The sequence below is a fragment of the Leptonychotes weddellii genome, chromosome 8 (assembly GCF_054177405.1).
Source record: "Leptonychotes weddellii isolate Sample4059 chromosome 8, ASM5417740v2, whole genome shotgun sequence".
Lineage (NCBI taxonomy): Eukaryota > Metazoa > Chordata > Mammalia > Carnivora > Phocidae > Leptonychotes > Leptonychotes weddellii.
This window is the reverse complement of record NC_138376.1, coordinates 46,540,464-46,552,924: the sequence shown is the minus strand read 5'-3', so window position 1 is coordinate 46,552,924 and position 12,461 is coordinate 46,540,464. Positions and strand designations below refer to the sequence as shown.

Here is a 12,461-nt window from a genome sequence, read left to right as displayed (position 1 = left end):
AAAATAATTTTTAAAAGAATATGCAATAATTTGATTAAACTGGTAATTCTCTTCTCCTAGATTGGCTTAATATTGGTTTAATTTTGTACATTCTTTTCTTCCTTTGAGACATAATATTCTAAAATTATTTAAACATTATTCACAGAGAATCTTCAGGCATAAACGTGTTTATTGGCAAGGTATTAAGTCAGGGGTTATTTGACTCACTGTGCAGTGAGATTTGACTTTTCTGGTTGTCTGTTTCTGCTGAGGCCTCCAGGCTGAAAACAAAAGGTGTCATATATACCCACAAGTCTAAAAAGAGTTTATAGACAATGAGATATCACCATACACTTAAAACTTAAGAAATAGAGACAATACCAAATGCTGGTGAGAATGTAGAGAAATTAGATCTTTCACACATTGCTGGTGAACATGTAAACTTGTATAGCCACTTTAGAAAATAGTTGGGTAGTTTCTTAAAAAATAAAATGTTGCTTGTTTTAGAAATCTATGGTTTCCCTAAATTAGGTGGAGCATCATTGCAATCCAAGTGTTTTTACTTCCCTAAGCAGGCCATTCTACTTTTTTTACCAGCTTGCGCTGGCCTGGTGCCAGTCAATGACACAGCTTTTAAACAGTGGTAAATATAAATATTAGTAATTTCTCAAGGAATCCTATTTATAATTAACAAGGTCATAAAAGTGATGGTCATGACTGAAGTTTGTGTAATCTGGAAAATCACTTGAATTATTAGCTATTCTTCCTCTCAGAAAACTATCCCTTCTGTAACTGCCCCTCACACTGACCATCCCTGAGGCTGCTGGCCAGAACCCAGTAGATCATTTATCCAAGAAGAGGGGTGTTGGTGTTTCCTTCTTAATTAACCTACATTGATTAGCAAAATCTCCTAAAGATGACTCACTGTCAGAACAACTTTGTGTCACTGAAAAACCTGGACTTTTCCCAAATTCTACTTTTTTTCAAGCCACAGTTCAAGTGCCCAGGCTTTCATGAAGATTCCTATAGCTCTTAGCATTCTCCTCCCTTATGTGGTTTGTTTTGCACTGTCTTGTGTTACTGTTCTTTGGGAACCTGCCCTTGCTCTGCCAGCTACTAAAAGTGACCCAGGACAAGTTGCATAACATGTCTGATCCTCCATTTCCTCCTCACAAAGTAGAGGTGATAATAGATTTTACCTCAGTGTTTTTAGGATTAGGTGAGATTACACAGGGCTCTGTAGTTTGTAGTTTGCTATAAAATGTTAAGTATTATCACTTCGCATAACTGTATCTCTTCCCTTACCTCCCAGCCACCCAACACAAGTCATGCTGCCCGCCCTCTCTGACCCACCACAGCCCTGCATGTTGGAGGCTGAGTTCCTCACCTGTGCCCATGCTGACATACTTTCATGCTAACCAGAAGGAAAGCACCTTCTCTGATGTTGTAGCTGAATGTACATTCAGTAGGAGACAAATGTACATTATGTGGAAAGATTTGTTTCCTGTTTGAAAATAAGGGTGTACTAAGGGTAACATGGAGTAATTGCAGCTTCAAAGTCCAAAGCCAGGAACATCATGACTGCTGTCCTGATTATATTACAAATCTAACAGTCCCTGGAAGTAAATGGCTACAAATAAAGCTGTTGAGATTTCTCTATTGAAAAGATGATTTTGTCATTGTTTGCTGTTGTAGTGATGATATCCCCAAAATCTAATATTGGACATAATCCATTAGTTGACTATCATATAGTATATGGTCCTCAAGGGATCTGAACTCCTGTTGCAGTTTACTCTTCTCCATGTCTCATTAAGTGCTTTTGTCTGGTTTGGCACCAGATCATCTCTGAGTGACTTTAAAGTGAAGAAACCTGTCAAACACAAATATGAGCAGGTAATCAAAGTTAATATTATCAGTAGTGAGGTGGGCCTACATCATGTACCTCTTCATGTGCACAGAATCATTTTCTGCAAAGATTTGTGGTATTTCTGATTTCCGCAAAGATCAAATGATTTGAACCTGGTCATGCAGAAACATCAGATGGATCTAAGTGGAAGGTCATCCTATAGAATACTGTCAAGGATATGGAAAACAGGTAAGATAGAGAAACTGTTCCAGATTGAAGGAATCTGAAGAGACATGACAACCAATTTGCTGAAAGATCACACATGTGAAGGAAGAAAGACAGGAGTCCAAGATAGCTGCAAAGTTTTTATCCTGAGAAACTGGAAGGATAATGTCACCATTAACTAAAATAAAGAAGACTATGGGAGGAACATATTTTTGGAGAAATGAGGAGCTCAGGTTAGGCACAGTTGAGATGCCTTTTAAACTTTCTCAAGGAGGTAGTTGAGTAGGCTGATACATGATCTGGAATTCGATAATACGTCAAGTGACAGAAGTCAGTAAGGAATATAGAAGATTTAAACAACATAATCAACAAGTTTGATATAATGAACAGAAAGAACACAGCACTTCCGGATACACATTCTTGTCAAAAGTATCCAAAACATTTACAAATATTAACTATGTTCTAGGCCATAAGACAAGCCTCAATAAATACCAAGAGAATGATACTATATAAACATTTACAGATTTATAGAAAGCTATAATTCAGAGGAAAAACAAGTTAATCCTCCCTGACCATCAGTAACAGGTAGCACTAGGTCTTATAATGATCCGTTTATTCTTCACCTTTGAGGCTTTTGTTTTGGTTTGGGTTTTTAATTTGCTGTACTGAGCTTATTTTTGAGGTGTTTAAAAAGTCATTTTGTCCAATAAATACAAAAGATAATTTAAAAAAAAAAGAGGTGTATAATGAAAACAATAAGGAAAATAATTTTTATTTGTTTTTTAAGGTTTTATTTATTTTTTGACAGAGAGAGACACAGCAAAAGAGGGAACACAAGCAGGGGGAGTGGCAGAGGGAGAAGCAGACTTCCCGTGGAGCAGGGAGCCCGATGTGGGGCTTGATCACAGGACCCTGTGATCATGACCTGAGCCGAAGGCAGACACTTAATGACTGAGCCACCCAGGCGTCTTGGAAAATAATTTTTAATAATTACTTTGAAATAATTCTTAACTTACAGAAAAGTTGATGTAATAAAAAGAATTCCTATATCTCTTTCCCCCATACTAATTGTTTCTTTATTGCATTTTCTTCTCTGTGTCACACACACATGCCCATGCAGCATTTATCATTAGTAGTCTTTTTCTGAACCTTTTAAGAACAATCTAAAGATGTGATGCCCCATCGTTTCTAAACATCCTTGTGGTTATTTCCCCCAAATGAAACGCTATTCTCTTGTATAACCAACACACAAACCTCCAGATCAGGAAATTAACATTGGTACAACACTACCATCCAACTCATAGACCGGATTCAAATGTCCTCAACTGCCCCAACAATGTGTTTATTCATTTTGATCCAGGATGCTCTTTAGGGACGTATGCATTTGGTTGTCATGTCTCTTCAGATTCCTTCAATCTGGAACAGTTTCTCTATCTTACCTGTTTTCCATATCTCTGACAGTATTCTATAGGATCACCTTTCACTTAGATCTGTCTGATGTTTCTGCATGACCAGGTTCAAATCATTTAATCTTTGCAGAAATACAGAAATACCACAGATCTTTGCAGAAAATGAGTCTGTGCACGTGAAGAGGTACATGATGTAGGCCCATCTCACTACTGATAACATTAACTTTGAAACAAAGAGTCAGTTTGTTTCCTGCTTTGGAAGACAGAGATAGTGTCTTCCTTCAGGGCAAAGAGCAGGCATGCTCACTGCCAATTATAAAAGACTTAGACCTCTAAACTCAGAATTCCTTTTTAAGCAACACACAATATCAATTGTTTCCTCTCACATTTTTCTAAGACAATAGGGGTTCCTGGAACTGACAAAAAAAAATTCTGATACTCTTGTTACTGCTTTGCTGTAATAAACTGGTCTTTGTCTCTGACCCAGGTGTTTCATGTTTTCTGCAATTATCTATGAAATGTGGCAGGCTCTTATTAGCTTATCAGTAGGTAAAATCTCAAACACATCACAATTCTTAACAATGTGATCTGGCCCCATAACCTCTTTGACCTTCTCTTTTAAAAATCTCCCCTTCTTGGGGCGCCTGGGTGGCTCAGTGGGTTAAGCGTCTATCTTCAGCTCAGGTCATGATCCCGGGTCCTGGGATCAAGCCCTGAGCAGGCTTCCTGTTCAGCAGGGAGCCTGCTTCTCCCTCTACCGCTCCCCCAGCTTGTGCGTGTGCTCTCTCTCTGTCAAATAAATAAATAAAATCTTAAAAAAAATAAAAATAGAACTCTCCCCTTCTTTATTGCCCCTTCAGTCACACTTCCCTTCTTCCTGTTCCTTGATCATGGCGAGAAACTTCCCACCTCATGGGCCTTGCACCCATTTTCTCTCTCCCCATAGATCCACAGAGGTCATTTATTCAACTCTGTGAGATCTTTATTCTAATATCACCTTCCTTGACTCCACAGGCATACATCCTAATTTTTCTCTTTAGGACATATCAACATCTAACATGTCATACCACTACATACCATTTTAGGCTAAAATCCAAAACACTGACAACACCAACTGCTGACAAGGGTGTAGAGCAGCAGGAACTCTTATTCATTGCTGATGGGAATGTGAAATGGTATAGCCACTTTGGAAGAGACTTGGACAATTGGAAAGATGTAATAAACATCTTTCATAATTGCCAAAACTAGGAAGAAACCAGGATATCCTTCAGTAGATAAATGAATAAATTAAGCTGTGGTACATCCATACAATGGGATATTAAAAGAATTAAGCTATGAAGAAATGAGACATGAAGACCTGGAGGAATCTTTTTTTTTTTTTTTAAAGATTTTATTTATTTATTTGACAGGGAGAGACAGCGAGAGAGGGAACACAAGTAGGGGGAGAGGGAGAGGGAGAAGCAGGCTTCCCACGGAGAAGGGAGCCCGATGTGGGGCTCGATCCCAGGATCCCGGGATCATGACATGAGGTGAAGGCAGACACTTAACGACTGAGCCACCCAGGCACCCCGACCTGGAGGAATCTTAAAATGCATCTTACTGAAGAAAAGCCAAGCTGAAAGGGCTACATGCTATGTGATTCCAACTATATGACATGCTGGAAAAGGCAAAACTATGAAGACAGTAAAAATATTGGTGATTACCAGGGGTTGGGGAGGAAAAGGGAGGGAAAAATGGGTGAAGCATAGAGGATTTTTAGGACAGTAAAGCTATTCTGTATGATACTATGATGGTAGATACACACCATTATACATTTGTCACAATACACAGAACATACACTGAAAATGACACTTAATGTAAGCCATTGACTTTGGATGATAATAATATGTCCGTATAGGTTCATCAATTGTACACTGTACAACTCTGTAGCAGGATGTTGATAGTGAAGAGGTTATATATGTGGGGTAGGGGGCAGGGTAGTATATGGAAACTGTACTTTCTGTTTGGTTTTCCTGTGAACCTAAAACTTCTCTAAAGATAGTTTATTTTTAAAAATACTGTGCAAATGTTTAGAAGAAGTAATAGGCAAAATATGCTAACATCAGAGTCTCATGAAGATAGATTGTTGAGTGAAAAAAATAAGTACATTATTTTTTTAAAAATGATTTATTGATTTGAGAGAGAGAGAGCGTGCACGCATGCAAGCTCAAGCAGGGGGGAGGGCAGAGGGAGAGGGAGAGAAAGAATCTCAAGCAGTCTCCTCGCTGAGCATGGAGCTTGATGCAGGGCTAGATCTCATGACCCCTGAGATCACAGTCTGAGCCGAAACCAAGAGTCAGACATTTAAGTGACTGAGCCATCCAGGTGCCCTAAAAGTAAATACATTATGCATAGTTTGTATATAGTATGGTTTCTTTTATGTGAAATAAATCAGGTGCTAGATCTAGACACACATCAAGTATATGTGCATCAGAAAATAAAGTCTGGCTACATATTCAATAAAGTGTTTACAGTGGTTCATGGGAATTAAGAGAGGAGATAGAACAATGGAATTTCATCTTTTTTACTTTACTTTCTTCTGTACTGTTTAAATGTCTTATAATGAATATGCATTACTTTAGTAATATTTACAAACACAATTCCAAAAGGACTCTCACTTTAACTATGCCTGTATTCTTAAACTTTAATTCAATGTTTATGAAAATATGGTCCAAGTAACACCTATGTCAGAAACACCTGGGTCTTTATTAAAATTTACTTCCCAGATTCTATCTCAGCTTTATTAAGGGTCTGGTCTAGGAACGAGATATAAGACTTTACACTCTTAGGAATCATACTGGGTGATTCCAACCTCTTCCATTTTGAACTACAATAAGTCACAATGAATGATGTATTGCTGAATAATCAGCAAATGCCAACACCCCTTGGATAAACACCTACCAGTTGCATATCAATCTGAAAGTGAAGAACAACAGTTAGTTACAGGCCTGGTCTAAAGGGAGAAAAGGCAAAATAACTAGGTCAGTGGTTCAAGAAATGTGGTGAACCAACATATACTCTAAGAAGCACTGTCATATAAAATGAGGCACAAAGAATCTATAGAGATAAAAGCTGCCAAATGTGCAGAACTTTCCTTCTCCCTTTCATAAACACACAGAGGCAACAAGTAATATCTGAGGGACTATAAATCTGTATAATGATTCTACTTCAATTCATGTTGAAATGAATTTATTCAGATTTAACAAGAAGGAAAACCCAGAGGTTAGTACTTTCTGAAGAGATATGGATCTAAATTATTGTCAAGTAAACTGATATTTATTTCCATTTATATAATCACTTTAATCTTATTTTGACTTGATTACACTCTACATTTTAATCAGAAATATAGAAACTAAAGAATAATTCATATAGTGATGCCTTCTGCCTCCCACAATTGGAATCATTTTTTCGAAAGCATTCCCAAGAATTTCTATTTCTTGAGATAAGAATAAAACATTCTCAGAATCTATGCATCTGATGCCTCTCTATAATATAATCCAGAGCAGACGATCTGTGCCACACAGTACCAGCCAAAAGGAGCATAGTTACCGCAAGTAATAGGTGGCTTTTCAATAATTGGCTCCATTACAAAAAGCCTACGGTTAGTGGGATTAGAACAGATTTACCATGGTTCAATGTATTTAGCGAGGAGCAACTCTTGGAAGATAAGGTAAGTTCTTAAATGATAAAATTATGTGACTTTATTTATGAGCAATACTGTTTTTCTTAACTCAGGTTTTTTTTTGTTGTTGTTAGTTTTATCTATAAGTGATCCATCTTTCAGAAGCCATGAATTATCCTGGATGTCCTTTGCTTCCTTCCGTATTCGAAAAAAGACACATATTCAATTGCAGTTTCAACCTCTTTCTGCAGATGGCATCTTATTTTATGTTGCACTACACTTAAAAGCACAATCAGGTAAAGTTGGCAGGATGTTTGCGGCGGGGGGGAGGGGGGGAGTCCTAACGAATTCCCAGTAGTCTATTAAGTAATGTGTAATAGAGTATTTTTATTTTTTTAAGTCACTGAGCCTATAAAATATGTAAATACTTGATACTTATGTTCTGTTATCACTGCAAGTATATGTTTATGAACTGACTCTCTAAATATAAATTTTAATAAAATAGTAAGAGATTTAGAATTAAAGTTAGCAAAAACCAAATATAGTATATTCTCAACTGTATAACAGTCCCATCACAAAAGAGGTTGAAGTCAAGCATAATAGTCCTATGTCAAAAGGAACAAAATATGTATATAAAAGATAAAGGAAAGGAAGGCATGATTGATATATTTCCAGTAAATCCATCCATATTTATAGCTCCAAAAATTTTCTTTAAGCTATTCAATATATTACCTAATTAGTAAACCTAGGATTCACAGTCCAAAATAAGTTTGTAAAAATATTTTTAACTATAAGAGTAGCACAATTATTACAAAACAATATGAAATAAAAATATCCACGTAGTATATTGCAGTTTAAAAATTGTTTTTTAGTTTTTATTATTTTGCTCTTGATTTCCATTTTCATATATCTTTCTCCAGAATTTTGATGAAGACATTTGAATTTATAGTTACATTTTTATTGCAAAATATTTATAAATTTTACATTTGGCTTTTCTTTCATCTTGTTCCTCAGAAAATGAAATTTTAGTATTGGGAAATAATTAAATCAGTTTTTTTTCCATAGTCAACATAAATGGTACCCTGATTTTCACAGTCTAATCTAAGTAGCTCTTTTGAAGATGTCTTAATATGCTGCTAAATGATTAGAATATCATTTCCATGTTTCTGTCTCAATGCACTGGTGAAATACCTTCAAAATAATTTCAAGGCGAAAAGAGAATTTCAAATAAAAAAAGATAACATGATTGAACTACAAAATATACCTTAGGAGAGATTTGTTTTCCTGAGATTTTATATTTCATTTTAAATTCATGATTAGATCTCCCTGTGAAAATGCCAAATTAAAGAATTGTACACAAATGGAAAATTTCTACTTCTAAATCAAGAGACATTAAAAAACAATCAGCTTTAGTTATGTTGCTCATTAAAAAACCCAGGATTAACCTTTGCATGATAAGGGCATAAAAACAAGATTTTGGATCAAGATTAATTTGGAACTGCACTGGCAAAGAATGTTGTACTGTAGTTTTATAATTAGTATACTAGATACGTATTTATGTTTATGTATGTAAAATAAAAAGCTTATACACATTAACACATACAGGAGTCCAAGAGCATATTTTTCTTACATCTGTTATTAAATGGCACTGTATTTCAATTCATGTCAGTCAAGATTTTCCTTTTTTCTGCCTCAGACACTGTTTACAAAGAGAGATGAAAATAGATATATTAGTTTCATGTCATGGCTGGTGCTGCATTTGACACTTATGTAAGGAAATCATGAAAACTTTAAAATATTAAAAACCTAAGCTTTACATTCTCAGACTTAGATTAACCTAAAGGTATTTATCAGATGAAAAGCATAAACTTATTTATTAGCGTTCAGTTAGTGTAATGAAGTGGTAAAGGATGTTTCATTTATTTACGGTTGCATAAAATACAAGTGATATTCTTGTACTTTGTACCTTCTTTAAGAGTTATGTCTGATGTAAATGTTAACTAAGACTTATAGCTGATTCTCTGCTGAGAGGAGCTTTTAGTAAAAAATGCCCACTTAACACACAATGTAAAAAAATAAATTTAGATATCAAAAACCAATTAGGTTTTCATATATGAAAAGCCAAATTTTCAGTTAACAAGGTATCTCTATCTCTTTAGAGGTTAATAATTTTAATAATCTCAAATAATATAAAATTTACAACAAAATAATTTCAAAATTATCTTCATTGATTTTAGATCTTTGATTTTGGAAAGAGATTTTAAAGAAATAAACCCTTGGCATCTGTTTACCCATTGCTGTTAAGTATTTTATACCTTAAAGTGAGTGTTTTTATACATAAAAGTTATCAATATTATATTAAGCACAAATTAATCACAGACAGCCTGAATTCATCTTGATATAGTTATAATCCTCACAAATATGTTTTTTAAAAAGCCTGGTCATCCGCAATGTAACTTAACGTTAAAGCATATTCAAACCAACAATGCAAGATAAGTAAGTTAATATTACCTTCGCTTTCCTTTTCGGGAGATAAAAATGTATAAAATTTGCCTAATACACTTCTTCTATAGTACCTTCATGAATGTTAGATCCTAAAAGGTTGCTTTGATCTCTGATGCATGGCTGGGGTGGAGGTGAGGGGTGGGGGGCAGTGGCCCCAGCACAAATGAGGGAGGGAGGGCCCTAGACATGGTTAAACAGGCATTAAATAGCCAAGGTGAATTCATTTATGATCTTCATTCCATTTCTGAGCTCAGTTTCTTAGAAGGACTGTCCACTAGAGGTCAACTTCTAACATATACTTACCCTAATGCCAGTCTGTACTTGTGACCCATGACTACAGCCAGGGCCCATATTCTAGTCTCTAAAATAAAGGTTTGCATGACAAAATCTGCTAATACAGTTACAAGAGCAATTTTAGCTTCCAAGGACACAGAGGGGGAAAAGAAAAACACCTCTTTTTGGGTCAAGTCTTCACAAGACAAGAATGTACCAGCAAAACTGTTAAAATAAGCCTTCCTTGGCAGAAGCTATTCCCTTTGCTCTTAGAGTTGGCAACTTGACCAGTGATTTTATAGATCACAGCTTTAGCTTTCCTAATCATTTTTTAGATACTTTATATTCCAATGTAGCCCTTCACTGTAACACCGTTTACCATAGGACACTCTATGAGACAAGTAGCAAGAGAAACTTCTTCCATAATCTGGTGAGAGAATTTGTGTCCACTTAGAGGCCACAAAGTATATTCAGAGTGTTATACATTTTTAAAACTTAATATCAATTATGTTTCATTGTTCTAGTTTCTTATAGTACAAAAATTTAGATGATTCAGTCCACATTTAATTTTCTTTTATATAGCCTAAAAGTTTGCAAATGCTGCTTCTCTCTCTTTAGACTTAAAATACTATTCATGTTAGAAAATATATGAATAAAGCGAATTTCTTCCTTTTGTTGAGATTTTTTTTTAATTTGCTCATCATTACAGGAAAAAGATGTTTTATTTCTTGCTTTCAACCTCAAGCTAGTATTTGAGAAATACTCTGAGTCCTCTCACTCCACAACTATACAAAGGTGATTTCTTAACTCAACAATTGTTTGTTTAGCATCTAATTATGTGCCAGGAACTGTGCTAGGTGCTGGAGAGCAACCATTGGGCCAAATCAGACACAGACCCTATTCTCATGAAGTTTACAAGCTAGTGGATGAGGCAGCTGTTAATCAAATAATCACAGATGTAATGGCAGATTATATTCACTAGAAATTCTCTGAGGAAAATGATTTATGAGAACCATACTTTGCATGGACTCATATAGTTTTCTCAAGTGGAAATCATAGGTGTAGGACTGTAGAACTGCTAGGTCTCCCACCAGTCTTAGAGTAATGGTCTGAAGGGGACCACAAGGGTGAACAGAAGAAAAGGACACTATTTGTGGGAGGGAGGTGAGGTAGTGTGGCACTGTCCAAGGAGAAAAGGAAGCAATAGTAGCGTGTGCCAAGAAATATCCTTGGATAAGAGAAGAAATTTTTATTGGTTGTGAAATGTTAGGGAAAAGGGAAAATGCTGTCTTAAGGAAGATAATGTCCATACTTTGCTAACCTCTTGAAACAATCTTCCATTGAAGGGCTGCATTCTTTTTCTAGGCACAGAGAGTTGCATTTACTTTTCCTCTGAATGCCTCACTGCAATTTCATACACATTCTGGATCATATTTGTTCAGATTTGTTTGCAGATGACTGTATAATTTTAAAATGAGATAAATATTGTGAAGGAGAGAATCATGGTGCAATTAAAGTACTAAAAGAAACAAACCTGACCAACTTCGGGGAATCAAGGAACACTTCTCTGAGGAAGTGGCATTTGATCTCAGACCTAAAGGATAGTAGATGAGGTGGAATGGGGATCTGGCAGAGTGTTCCAAGAAAATGAAAACATGAACAAAGGTTCTGAGGCAAGAACAAGTCAGTGTTACTGGAGTAAAGAGAGTAGAGGAAGAGGGAGAATACACTCCAGGTAAAGCTAGAGAAAGCGGCTGAGAACCTCCAGAGCCTCTATAGATGTAAGGATTTTAGGCTCTTCTCTCAACAACAGTGAATGCCATTAAAGGGTAGTATAATGACCAGATCTTTTCATTTGAAAAGATCATTTTAGCTTCAGTGTAGATTCTAAAATCAATTAGAAAGGAAGGCTCTAGCAATAGATTAAGATAGAGATGACAGTAAACCTAATGAAGGTGGCATAAACAGACAGAAGTTTACAGTGAACTAAAATGTTAATAAATCTGTTTCATTAGAGACCTATCTTTGATAGACTGATTATTGTGGAACAAAAAGATATATGGAATCAGGGATCAAACCTAAATTTTTGAAGAACTGGAGGATGAGGGAGTGACTCGCTGAGTTTGGAAAGACTGGAAGATGCCAGATGTATGGGAGGAAGTTCACAAACTGAGATATGAACTTTGGGATTTGATGTGCCTTTAAAACATCCAAGCAGAGATCTCAACTAGGGATTTGTGTAGTTGTAGACAGAACTTGATGCCAAGGACATGGCTGAAACCTTGGAGAGTGTGTAAGAAGAGGTGTTCATAACACCTGTATTAACTGCTCTTAATTCTTTCTTACTTAGTCTCTGTCAAAAACAGAATCAGCAGCTTGGAGTAAAACATCTAAGTTACTAATTTTTACACATTCATCCTTAACCATATAAAATCATTAAAGGAAAACCTCAGTTTAAGTACCACAATACATTCATTCAGTGTGAAATATTTACAACTAGGAAAAACTTATGTGGCCAATTCCTGAATAATACAAGATATATGTATGAAATACATACACATAT

At 35.8% G+C, this 12,461-nt stretch overlaps 1 protein-coding gene across 1 annotated transcript in view; it reads left to right on the top strand.

Annotated features, from left to right (window-relative positions):
• LOC115942618 (protein eyes shut homolog) overlaps positions 1 to 12,461 on the top strand; it is a 515,538-nt gene that overhangs the window by 501,719 nt on the left and 1,358 nt on the right. Inside the window, exon 17 of the mRNA XM_081827581.1 lies at positions 7,255 to 7,416. Coding sequence (XP_081683707.1) covers positions 7,255 to 7,416 — 162 coding nt within the window. The remainder of the gene's footprint in view (positions 1 to 7,254; positions 7,417 to 12,461) is intronic.